Source organism: Hemitrygon akajei, chromosome 3 (genome assembly GCF_048418815.1).
Source record: "Hemitrygon akajei chromosome 3, sHemAka1.3, whole genome shotgun sequence".
NCBI lineage: Eukaryota > Metazoa > Chordata > Chondrichthyes > Myliobatiformes > Dasyatidae > Hemitrygon > Hemitrygon akajei.
Window position 1 is genome coordinate 205,133,408 of NC_133126.1, and position 13,417 is coordinate 205,146,824.

A 13,417-nucleotide genomic window follows, 5' to 3' on the forward strand; every position below is an offset into this window, starting at 1 on the left:
CCAATGCGGCCTCCTCTACGTTGGTGAGACCCGACATAGATTGGGGGACCCCTTTGTCAAGCACCTCTGCACCATCTGCAAATAGCAGAGTTTCATGATAGCTAACCATTTAAATTCCAGTCTCTGTTCCCATTCCAGTCAGTCCATGGCCTCTTTTCTACCACAATGAGGCCACTCTCAGGTTGGAGGAGCAACACCTTATATTTCTGTCTAAGAACCCTTGAATCTGATGGCATAAATATCGATTCTTAAACTTTCTATAACTTCCCTCCTTACCCTTTCCTCATTTCTTCAATTCACCACTCTGACCTCCACCTCTTCTCATCTGCCTATTGCCTTTCCCAGTGCCCCTCCTCCTTCCCTTTCTCCCATGGTCCACTCTCCTATCAGATTCCTCCTTCTCCAGCCCTTTACCTCTTCCACCTATCATCTCCCAGCTTCTTTCTTTATTCCCCCTCCCCACCCACCTATCAGCTTCTAGCTTACCCTCCTTCCCCTCTCCACACCACTTTCTTATTCTGACATCTTCCGCCTTGCTTTCCAGTTCTGAAGACGATTCTCAGGCCAAAACGTTGACTGTTTGTTCATTTTCACAGATGCTGCCTGACCTGCTGAGTTCCTCCAGCATTTTGTGTGTGTTGCTAAGTGATGCTCACTAGTTGGATGCACCTAATTTCTAGTTGTTCAATCACCCAGATCCCTCCGCATCTCACAGCTCTGACCTTCCACATCACAAACGTGTGCGTGTTGGGAAGTTACGCAGCTGTCGTAAGCTGCGCCCTTTGATGAAGGTGAGGAGTAATGTGTCAACATCTCAGAAGATCCGTTCAAACATATTGATGCAATCACGAGGAAAGTGCACCACTGGCTATGTGTCATTAGGAGTTTGAGGGATTTGGTATGTCAAAAAAAGTCTTAACAAATTTCTACAACTGTACCGTGGAGAACATTCTGTCTGGTATGGAGGGGCCACTGCACAGGATCGGAAAAATCTGCAGAAAGTTGTAAACTCAGCCAGCTCCATCGTGGGCACCAGCCTCCCCAGCACCAAGGACACTTTCAAAAGGTGATCCAAGGGGACATTGCTTGGTGGATCCAGAACTGGCTTGCCCACAGAAGGCAAAGAGTGGTTGTAGACGGGTCATATTCCGCATGGAGGTCGGTCACCAGTGGTGTGTCTCAGGGATCTGTTCTGGGACCTTTATTCTTCGTGATTTTTATAAATGACCTGGATGAGGAAGTGGAGGGATGGGTTAGTAAGTTTGCTGATGACACAAAGGTTGGAGGTGTTGTGGATAGTGTGGAGGGCTGTCAGAGGTTACAGCAGGACATTGATAGGATGCAAAACTGGGCTGAGAAGTGGCAGATGGAGTTCAACCCAGATAAGTGTGAAGTGGTTCACTTTGGTAGGTCAAATATGATGGCAGAATATAGTATTAATGGTAAGACTCTTGGCAGTGTGGAGAATCAGAGGGATCCGAGTCCATAGGACACTCAAAGCAGCTGCGCAGGTTGACTCTGTGGTTAAGAAGGCGTATGGGGTATTGGCCTTCATCAATTGTGGAATTGAATTTAGGAGCCGAGAGGTAATGTTGCAGCTATATAGGACCCTGGTCAGACCCCACTTGGAGTACTGTGCTCAGTTCTGGTTGCCTCACTATAGGAAGGATGTGGAAGCCATAGAAAGGGTGCAGAGGAGATTTACAAGGATATTGCCTAGATTGGGGAGCATGCCTTATGAGAATAGGTTGAGTGAATCGGCCTTTTCTCCTTGGAGCAACGGAGGATGAGAGGTGACCTGATAGAGGTGTACAAGATGATGAGAGGCATTGATCATGTGGATAGTCAGAAGCTTTTTCTCCAGGGCTGAAATGGTTGCCACAAGAGGACATAGTTTTAAGGTGCTGGGGAGTCGGTAAGGAGGAGATGTCAGGGGTAAGTTTTTTTACTCAGAGAGTGGTGAATGTGTGGAATGGGCTGCCGGCAACGGTGGTGGAGGTGGATACGTTAGGGTCTTTTAAGAGATTTTTAGATAGGTACATGGAGCTTAGTAAAATAGAGGGCAATAGATAAGCCTAGTAATTTCTACGGTAGGGACATGTTCGGCACAACTTTGTGGGCCGAACAGCCTGTATTGTGCTGTAGGTTTTTCTTTGTTTCTATGCGTCAAGCCAGCATCCATCATTAAGGACCCCATCACCTCGGTCCTGCCCTCTTCTCAATACTACCATCAAGCAGGTGGTACAGAAGCCTGAAGCCACACACTCATGAGCAGCTTCCTGCCCTTCACCATCCAATTTATGAATGAACAATGAACCCATATACAGAACCTCACCTTTGCTCTTCTTGCACTACGTATTTATATAAAACCATATAACAATTACAGCACGGAAACAAGCCATCTCAGCCCTTCTAGTCCGTGCCGAACACTTACTCTCACCTAGTCCCACCTACATGCACTCAGCCCATAACCCTTCATTCCTTTCCTGTCCATATACCTATCCAATTTTACTTTAAATGACAATACCGAACCTGCCTCTACCACATCTACTGGAAGCTCCTTCCACACAGCTACCACTCTCTGAGTAAAGAAATTCCTCCTCGTGTTACCCTTAAACTTTTGCCTCCTAACTCTCAACTCATGTCCTCTTGTTTGAATCTCTCCTACTCTCAATGGAAAAAGCCTATCCACGTCAACTCTATCTATCCCCCTCATAATTTTAAATACCTCTATCAAGTCCCCCCTCAACCTTCTACGCTCCAAAGATTAAAGACCTAACTTGTTCAATCTTTTCCTGTAACTTAGGTGCTGAAACTCAGGTAACATTCCAGTAAATCTTCTCTGTACTCTCTCTATTTTATTGATATCTTTCCTATAATTCGGTGACCAGAACTGTACACAATACTCCAAATTCGGCCTTACCAATTTCGGCCTTGTACAATTTTAACATTACATCCTAACTCCTATACTCAATGTTCTGATTTATAAAGGCCAGCATACCAAAAGCTTTCTTCACCACCCTATCCACATGAGATTCCACCTTCAGGGAACTATGCACCATTATTCCTAGATCATTCTGTTCTACTGCATTCTTCAATGCCCTACCATTTACCATGTATGTCCTATTTGGATTATTCCTACCAAAATGTAGCACCTCACACTTATCAGCATTAAACTCCATCTGCCATCGTTCAGCCCACTCTTCTAACTGGCCTAAATTTCTCTGCAAGCTTTGAAAACCTACTTCATTATCCACAACGCCACCTACCTTAGTATCATCTGCATACTTACTAATCCAATTTGCCACCCTATCATCCAGATCATTAATGAATATGACAACATTGGACCCAGTACAGATCCCTGAGGCACACCACTAGTCACCGGACTCCAACCTGACAAACAGTTATCCACCACTACTCTCTGGCATCTCCCATCCAGCTGCTGTTGAATCCATTTTACTTCTTCAATATTAATACCTAATGATTGAACCTTCCTAACTAACCTTCCGTGTGGAACCTTGTCAAAGGCCATACTGAAGTCCATATAGACAACATCCACTGCTTTACCCTCGTCAACTTTCCTCATAACCTCTTCAAAAAATTCAATAAAATTTGTCAAACATGACCTTCCATGCACAAATCCACGCTGACTGTTCCTAATCAGACCCTGTCTCTCCAAATAATTATATATACCATCTCTAAGAATACTTTCCATTAATTTACCCACCACTGATGTCAAACTGACAGGCCTATAATTGCTAGGTTTATTCTTAGAACCCTTTTTAAACAATGGAAGCACATGAGCAATACCCCAATCCTCCAGCACCATCCCCATTTCTAATGACATTTGAAATATTTCTGTCAGAGCTCCTGCTATTTCTACACTAACTTCCCTCAAGGTCCTAGGGAATATCCTGTCAGAACCCGCAGATTTATCCACTTTTATATTCTTTAAAAGCATCAGTACTTCCTCCTCTTTAATCATCATAGTTTCCATAACTTCCCTACTTGTTTCCCTTACCTTACACAATTCAATATCCTTCTCCTTAGTGAATACCGAAGAAAAGAAATTGTTCAAAATTTCCCCCATCTCTTTTGGCTCCACACATAGCTATCCACTCTGATTCTCTAAGGGACCAATTATATCCCTCACTGTCCTTTTGCTATTAATATAACTGTAGAAACCCTTTGGATTTATTTTCACCTCACTTGCCAAAGCAACCTTGTATCTTCTTTTAGCTTTTCTAATTTCTTTCTTAAGATTCTTCTTACATTCTTTATATTCCTTGAGCACCTCATTTACTCCATGCTGCCTATATTTATTGTAGATATCTCTCTTTTTTCTAACCAAGTTTCCAATATCCCTTGAAAACGATGGCTCTCTCAGACTTTTAACCTTTCCTTTCAACCTAACAGGAACATAAAGATTCTGTACCCTCAAAATTTCACCTTAAATGACCTCCATTTCTCTATTACATCTTTCCCATAAAACAAATTGTCCCAATCCACTTCTAAATCCTTTCACATCTCCTCAAAGTTAGCCTTTTTCCAATCAAAAATCTCAACCCTGGGTCCAGTCCTATCCTTCTCCCTAATTATATTGAAACTAATGGCATTGTGATCACTGGACCCAAAGTGCTCCCCAACACATACCTCCGTCACCTGACCTATCTCATTCCCTAACAGAAGATCCAACACTACCCCTTCTCTAGTCAGTACCTCTATATATTGCTGCAAAAAACCTATCCTGCACACATTTTACAAACTCCAAACCAACCAGCCCTTTTACAGTATGGGCTTCCCAGTCTATGTGTGGAAAATTAAAATCTCCCACAATCACCACCCTGTGCTTACTACAAATATCTGCTATCTCCTTGCAAATTTGCTCCTCCAATTCTCGCTCCCCATTAGGTGGTTTATAATACACCCCTATAAGTGTTACTACACCTTTCCCATTCCTCAATTCCACCCAAATAGTCTCCCTAGACAAGCCCTCTAATCTATCCTGCCAGAGCACAGCTGTAATATTTTCTCTGACAAGCAATGCAACACCTCTCCCTCTTGTCCCTCCGATTCTATCACACCTGAAGCAACGAAATCCAGGAATATTTAGTTGCCAATCACAGCCCTCTTGCAATATGTTGGGTAGTTGTGACTCCTGTTGTAAAACGTTCATTTCCACTGCAGTGCAGTTTCCGTACCAAGCAGTGTTTAGTAGATGTAATTTAAGGTTGCAAAAATCAAATTCAGTTCACAGGTACAGATTTATTTAAGAAAGAGCTAACATTTAAAAACTTTTATTGTTTTGAAGAAAGAGGTGCTGGCATTGGAGAGGATCTGGAGGCGGTTCACGAGAATGGTCCTGGGAATGGAAGGGTTAATGTACACAGAGTGTTTGATGGTCCTAGTCTCTGGGCTTGTTTTTGCTGGAGTTTAGAAGAATGAGGGGTATTTGATGGGAGTCTGTGAGCAGGGTGGGTGGGAACCTTCATGATGTTACTGGCCCTTTCGCAGCACCTTTCTCTATACATACACCTAGTGACAGGGTGGCAATCGGAGCCGCCAGGACAGACGTCCAACGGAAATTACTGGTGGTATAAGCAAACAACTTCTCGGCTCAGAGCTTGGACAGAGAAGAGCTAAGAAATGATGTTCATAGACTCTGTATAGGAAGCATGGGATATGGGTGCAGAAGAGATTTTCTAGGATGTTGCCTGGATTGGAAAGCATGTCTTTTGAGGATAGGCTGAGCGAGTTAGGGTTTTTCTCTTTGGAGTGAAGAAGAATGAGAGGTGACTTGATTGAGGTGTACGGGATGATAACAGACAGACATACTTTATTGATCCTGAGGGAAATTGGGAAATAAGAGGCATAGATCGAGTGGAAAGTCAGATACTTTTCCCAGGGAGGAAATGGCTAACATGAGGGGGCATCATTTTAGGCTGTTTGGAGGAAAGTATAGGGGGGATGTCGGGGTAAGATTTTACAGAGAGTGGTGGGTGACTGGACACCCTGCTGGGGGTGGTGGTAAAGGCAGATACATTAAGGATATTTGAGAGGCACTTAGTGCATAGATCATAGAAAATTGGAGGGTTATATGGGAGGGAAGGGTTAGATTAATCTTAGTAGGTTAAAAGATCAATGGAACATTGACAGCCTGGGAGCTTGTACTATGCTCTAGTCTACGTTCTACAGTAAGTTCAATTCCATAAGACATAGGAGCGGAACTAGGCCATTCGGCCTGTCGAGTCTGCCCCACCCATTCCATTGTGGATGATCTATTATCCCTCTTCACCCCATTCTCCTGCTTTCTTTCCCCATAGCCTTTAATGTCCTGACTAATCAAGAATCTATCAACCTCCACTTTAAGTATCCTCAATGACTTGGCCTCCCACAACCAACTATGGCAATGAATTCCACAGATTCACTACCCTCTGGATAAAGAAATTCCTCCTTGTCTATGTTCTGAGTGGATGCCCCTCTGGCCCTAGACTCCCCCACTCTAGGAAACATCCTCTCCACATCCACTCTATCTGTGCCCCTCTGGCCCTAGACTCCCCCACTATAGGAAACATCCTCTCCACATCCACTCTACCTGTGCCCTCTGGCCCTAGACTCCCCCACTATAGGAAACATCCTCTCCACATCCACTCTACCTGTGCCCTCTGGTCCTAGACACCCCCACTATAGGAAACATCCTCTCCACATCCACTCTATCTGTGTCCTCTGGCCCTAGACACCCCCACTATAGGAAACATCCTCTCCACATCCACTCTATCTGTGCCCCTCTGGCCCTAGACTCCCCCACTATAGGAAACATCCTCTCCACATCCACTCTATCTGTGCCCCTCTGGCCCTAGACTCCCCCACTATAGGAAACATCCTCTCCACATCCACTCTATCTGTGCCCCTCTGGCCCTAGACTCGCCCACTATAGGAAACATCCTCTCCACATCCACTCTAGCCAGACCTTTCAGTATTCACAGGTTTCATCAAGGCCCCTCTCATTCTTCTAAACTCCAGTGACTATAGGCCCAGAGCCATGAAACCCCCCTCATAAGTTGACACTTTCATCCTTGGAGTCAATAGATTCCCTTTGTGGTTAACCTTGGAGGGGGAAACATCTTTACACTCCACACTAATGGATAGAGTGGAAAAGGGTGGGAGTGAGGCTTTCTGCACTGCTATTGGCTGTTCAGATGGTCTCACCTGTAGGAGGACAGGTAAGGAGACAGTGTGCCTTGGGTGCCTAGATTTGAGCAGGGAAAGGGTTAACTCGCCCCCACTAACTCTGGAATGTGGATTGTGAAAACTTTTGCATTGAACCGTGGCAGACTTGAATTCTTTAGGAATTACATAAGAGTCTCGCTGTTGCTACAGAAACCAGAATTTGAGCCAAAACACTGCTGCGTGGGGCTGTTATGGAGGAGGGGGGTTATAGTGAGGGTGGAATCAGTAAGAGGTCTCCTTGTTGGTCAGCTCCACCACCAGGGTGAGGAAGGCAGCAGGTGTTTTGTCCAAGTTGACTGCCTGCCCCTCCTTCCAGCATAGGTCTCTGCCCAGGAGACCCAGGGAGAGTGGAGGCAGTGGACAGTGTGGCTGAGCCTGGCTCTGTCCTCTCCCTCATCTCATCTTCTATAGAAAATTAAAATATGGATGCAATGCTAAAGCTTTCTAAGGCATTGGTCAGACCTCACTTGGGAATATTGAGAGCAGATCTGGGCCCCTTATCTAAAAAAAAATTGGAGAGGGTCCAGAGGAAGTTCACGAGAATGATTCTGGGAAAGAATGAGTTAACATATGGGGAACGTTTGTTGGCTCTGGGCCTGTATACGCTGGAGTTTAGAAGAATGAGGGGGATGTCATTGAAACCTATCAAATATTGGAAGGCCTAGGTAGAGTGGGTGTGGAGAGGATGACTCTTATAGTGGGGAGTCTACGCCCAGAGGACACAGCCTCAGAATAGAGGGATGTCCATTTAGAACAGAGATGAGAAGGAATTTCTTTAGCCAGAGGGTGGTGAGTCTGTTATTTATTTCCACAAGCAACTGTGGAGGCCAAGTCATTAGGTATATTTAAAGCAGAGGTCGATAGGTTCTTGATTAGTGATGGCATCAAGAGTTATTGAGAAAAGAGAGGAGAATGGGGTTGAGGGGGATAATAAATCAGCCAGGATGGAATGACAGAACTTACTCGATGGACTGAATGGCCTAGTTTTTTATGGACAGTTGTGTTGTGAGTCTTCTCATGTCTGTGCATCAGGACTGTCCATGCCTTCCTGCAGGGAGGTGTGGGTGCTTTCAGTCACTGGGCTGATGGATGGGAACTCTGGATCGTGAAGATCTCATGTCTCACCTCAGGCCGAAAGGAAGGTCACCGTCAAAGCAGCAGTAGTTGGCCGGGTCTCGGACTGAAGACCCTCCTCAGTATGCATGAGGGCTCCAACAGACACCTGCCACTGGGAAGGGGAAGTTCCTCTGTGTAGAGACTGCCCCCGGTCTGTCTAGACAGTGACGGAAAATCCTGCTGGTATCGCTCTGGCAGTACAATAGGCCAAATTCTGCTTCAGTATATCATGGTCTTGTTGTACAAACAGAGTGTTTACAATGTTGAAAGTAAGTTTATTATCAAAGTACACATATATTGCCATACAACCCTGAGATTGATTTTCTTGTGGGCGTACTCAATAAATCCATAATAGAATAATAACCGTAACAGAAACAATGAGAGGCCGCACCAACTGGGCATTCAACCGTGTGCAAAAGACAATGCACTGTACAAATAGAAAAAGAAAAATATTAATAAATAAATAAGCAATAAATATTGAGAAGATGAGATGAGTCCTTGAAAGTGAGTTGATAGATTGTGGGAGCATTTCAGTGATGGAGCAAGTGATGTTAACCCCTTTGGTTCAAGAGCCTGATGGTTGAGGGGTAATAACTGAACCAGTTTTGTAAGCAGTGCCCTGTTCTCTCCTCCCAGTGCTGCACCCCTACAGTATATTACCCCCTGCCCACCCACAGGGGTATTTGAAGGTGGCAAAAATAGTGGGATATAGATCAGTTGCAGATATGGGCAAAGAAATGGCAGATGGAGTTTAACCTGCCAAATGTACAATACTGCATCTTGGTCGGTCAAAGGCAAAAATAAAAATACATGGTTAAGGGTAAGATCCTTAGCCATAAGGCATAGGTGTAGAATTAGGCCGTTCAGCCCATTAAATCTTCTTGCCACTTCACGGCTGATTTATTATCCCTCTCAACCCGCCTCCTCCCCGTAACTTTAAGCTGTAAGAACCTATCAACCTTTTCTTTAAAATATACCCAACGATTTTGCCTCCACAGCCACAATTCCCCAATTCACTGCTCTCCCACTCTCTGGCTAAAGCAATTCCTCCTCATCTCTGTTCTAAATGGATATCCCTCTATTGCAAGACTGTGTCCTCTGGTCTAGATCCCCCCCCCCCCACTATAGGGAATATCCACTCTAACGAGGCTTATCGACATTGGATAGGTTTCAATGACGTCCCCCTTATTTGTCTAAACTCCAGTGAGTATAGGCCCAGAGGCATCAAATGCTTTTCATACGTTAACACTTTCATTCCCAGAATCATTCTCATGAGCCTCCTCTGGACCCTTTCCAATGCCAGCACATCTTTGCCTAGCTATTGGGTCCAAATCTGCTCACAATACTCCACATGCAGTCTGACCGATGCCTTACAAAACCTTGGGAATACATCCTTGCTTTTATATTCAAAATAGATGCTAACATCGCATTTGCCTTTGCAAATCCCTTTGCGCCTCAGATTTTTGAATTTCCATTCCATTTAGTAAATAGACTTGGCTTTCATTTCTTCTACCGAAGTGCATGACCACACACGTCCCGACACTGTATTCCATCTGCCACTTCTTTGCCCTTTCTTATAATCTGTCTAAGTCCATCTGCAGATATCCTGCTTCCTCAGCACTACTTGCCCCTCCACAAAGTCTCTCACTACGTGTGTGTGTACATTTGTGTGTGTGTGTGTGTGTGTCTGGGCTGCTGAGATGAGCTGCGTCCTGTATTCCAGAAGTTTTCTGGTACGTCTCGCATTCCTGCAGTGTGAATGAGCACGTACCACTCTGTGGGCTGGAGCAGAGCAAATGTTTATCACTTCTCAATCTTCCAGGCCAAGAACAGCTCGCTTTTACAAACAAGAGAAGTGGTGTGGGGAACTTCAGTTAAAACTGGCTCTATTTCCTTAGAAGTTTTTGAGGATTTGTGATGCTATTTAAAACTTTGACAAACTTTATAGTCATGTGGTGGAGAGTATATTGACTGGCTGCATCACGGGCTGGTATGGAAACACCAGTGCCCTTGAATGGAAAAGTAGGGGATATGGCCTAATCCATCCCTAATTCAATAATGAAGCCCTCCCCACCTTTGAGCACGTGGAGCATTGTCACGGGAAAGCAGCATCCATCGTCAGGACCCCCACCACCCAGGCCATGCTCTCCTCTCACTGCTGATATCAGGAAGAAGGTACAGGAGCCTCAGGACCCCCACCACCCAGGTCATGCTCTCCTCTCACTGCTGCCATCAGGAAGGAGGTACAGGAGCCTCAGGACCCACACCACCCAGGCCATGCTCTCCTCTCACTGCTGCCATCTGGAAGGAGGTACAGGAGCCTCAGCACCCACACCATCAGGTTCAAGAACAGTTATGACCCCTCAACCATCAGGATCTTAAACCAGAGGGGATAACTTCACTCACCCCAACACTGAACTGTTCACACAACCTATGGACTCACTTTCAAGGACTCTTCATCTCATGTTCTTAGTGTTTTTGCTTATTTATTATTTTACCATTTTGTGTTTTTGTATTTTCTGTGAGTGTCCTTGGGGTTGTATTTGGTGATGTGTACAGTGTATATACACATACACTTTTACTTAAAACTATGAACCATTCAGGTGAAGATTCAGCACATTGGTTACCAGGGTGTGGGTGTCTTTCTGTTGTTGCCCCATGTGGGGTGTGACGATGCGACACAGCGACAGCCAGCCTCGTCAGCCTTCCCTGTTACCCCACTGAACAGAACATCGAACACTGATAGATAGATAGATAGATAGATAGATACTTTATTCATCCCCATGGGGAAATTCAACATTTTTTCCAATGTCCCATACACTTGTTTCTAAATCACTAACTCAAAAAGCATTAATAATAGCTTTAAAAAAGTTCTTAAGTCCTGGCAGTTGAATTGTAAAGCCTAATGGCATTGGGGAGTATTGACCTCTTCATCCTGTCTGATGAGCATTGCATCGACAGTAACCTGTCGCTGAAACTGCTTCTCTGTCTCTGGATGGTGCTATGTAGAGGATGTTCAGGGTTTTCCATAATTGACCGTAGCCTCCTCAACGCCCTTCGCTCAGCTACCGATGTTAAACTCTCCAGTACTTTGCCCATGACAGAGCCCGCCTTCCTTATCAGCTTATTAAGACGTGAGGCGTCCTTCTTCTTAATGCTTCCTCCCCAACACGCCACCACAAAGAAGAGGGCGCTCTCAACAACTGACCTATAGAACATCTTCAGCATCTCACTGCAGACATTGAATGACGCCAACCTTCTAAGGAAGTACAGTCGACTCTGTACCTTCCTGCACAAGGCATCTGTGTTGGCAGTCCAGTCTAGCTTCTCGTCCAACTGTACTCCCAGATACTTGTAGGTCTTAACCTGCTCCACACATTCTCCATTAATGATCACTGGCTCCATATGAGGCCTAGATCTCCTAAAGTCCACCACCATCTCCTTGGTCTTGGTGACATTGAGACACTTGGTGACACTGCAGCATAGTACGGACCCTTTGGCTCATGATATTGTGCTGACCTTTAACCTACTCCAAGATCAGTCTAACCGTTCCCTCACCCAAAGCCCTCTGTTTTTCTATCATCCATATGCCTATCAAAGAGTCTTTCAATGTCCCAAATGTATCTGTCTCTATTTATTTAGCGATATAGCATGGAGTAGGCTGGTAACCCAGGCAACCCCCAGTCTAACCCGAAACGAATCATGGGGCAATTTACAATGATCAATTGACCTACCTGTCCTGTCTTTCTACTGTGAGAGAAAACCGGGACGGCTGGGGAAAACCCTCACGTTCCGCAGACAACACCGGAATTGAACTCTGAGCTCTGCTCCGTGCTATAAGAGCATCGTGCTCCCTGCTACTGTACCAAGGTGCCCACCACCCATAGCAGAGCAGACTCGATGGGCCGAATGGTGTGAATGGGGTTTTGGAAGAATTGGAGGGATTCCAGATGAGGTAAGGAGATTGGGTCACGGGAAATAGTGGGATTGGTGGAATTACTCATTGGGCTGGCAGTGAGTCCAGAATCAGAATGGGGTTCAATATCACTGACATGTGTCATGAAATTTGTTATTTGCAGTAGTACAGTGTGATACATAGTAACAAAACAATAACATTACAGTAAGATATAGATATATATAAATTAAATACGTAGTGCAAGAGGAGGAAAATGTACTGAGGTAATGTTCCTGGAAATCTGATGACGGAGGGGAAGAAATGTTGAGTGTGTGCCTTCAGGCTCCTGTACCCCCTCCCTGATGGTGGCAACGGGAAGTGGGCACGACTGGATAATGGGGGTCCTTCAGGCTCCTGTACCCCCCTCCCTGATGGTGGCAATGGGAAGTGGGCACGACTGGATAATGGGGGTCCTTCAGGCTCCTGTACCCCCTCCCTGATGGTGGCAACGGGAAGTGGGCACGACTGGATAATGGGGGTCCTTCAGGCTCCTGTACCCCCCTCCCTGATGGTGGCAATGGGAAGTGGGCACGACTGGATAATGGGGGTCCTTCAGGCTCCTGTACCCCCTCCCTGATGGTGGCAATGGGAAGTGGGCACGACTGGATAATGGGGGTCCTTCAGGCTCCTGTACCACCTCCCTGATGGTGGCAATGGGAAGTGGGCACGACTGGATAATGGGGGTCCTTCAGGCTCCTGTACCCCCTCCCTGATGGTGGCAACGGGAAGTGGGCACGACTGGATAATGGGGGTCCTTAATGATGGACACCGGCTTTTCGAGGCATCACCATTTGAAGGTGTCTTTCACATTGGTGCCCATGATGGAGCTGGCTAGTTTACAACTTTCTGCAGCTTTTTCTGATCCTGTGCAGCAACCCCTCCATACTATAGGAGCAGAATTTGACCATTCGAGGCTGTGCCACCATTTCATCATGGCTGATCCATTTCCCTCTCAGCCCCAATCTCCTGCTTCTCCCTCTATCCCTTTCTGCCCTGGCCAATCTAGAGTCTTATCAACTTCTGCCCTAAATGTACATAAAAACTGGCCTCATATTCTTCTAAATTCCATTGAGTACAGACTCTAAACTGCCAAATGCTCCTCATGTGTTAACCCTT

The 13,417-nt window shown here is 45.5% G+C and overlaps 1 protein-coding gene across 3 annotated transcripts in view; it reads left to right on the forward strand.

Moving 5' to 3' along the window:
- Nucleotides 1–13,417, forward strand: part of p3h2 (prolyl 3-hydroxylase 2) — a 146,950-nt gene that overhangs the window by 52,794 nt on the left and 80,739 nt on the right. Inside the window, exon 1 of one of the 3 annotated variants that reach the window (XM_073041719.1) lies at nt 692–791. The exons of the other annotated variants lie outside the window; for them this stretch is intronic. Within the exon in view, the coding sequence (XP_072897820.1) occupies nt 786–791 (6 nt within the window). The 5' untranslated portion in view covers nt 692–785. Of the gene's footprint in view, nt 1–691; nt 792–13,417 lie in introns of those variants that run through there. 3 annotated transcript variants of the gene reach the window in all.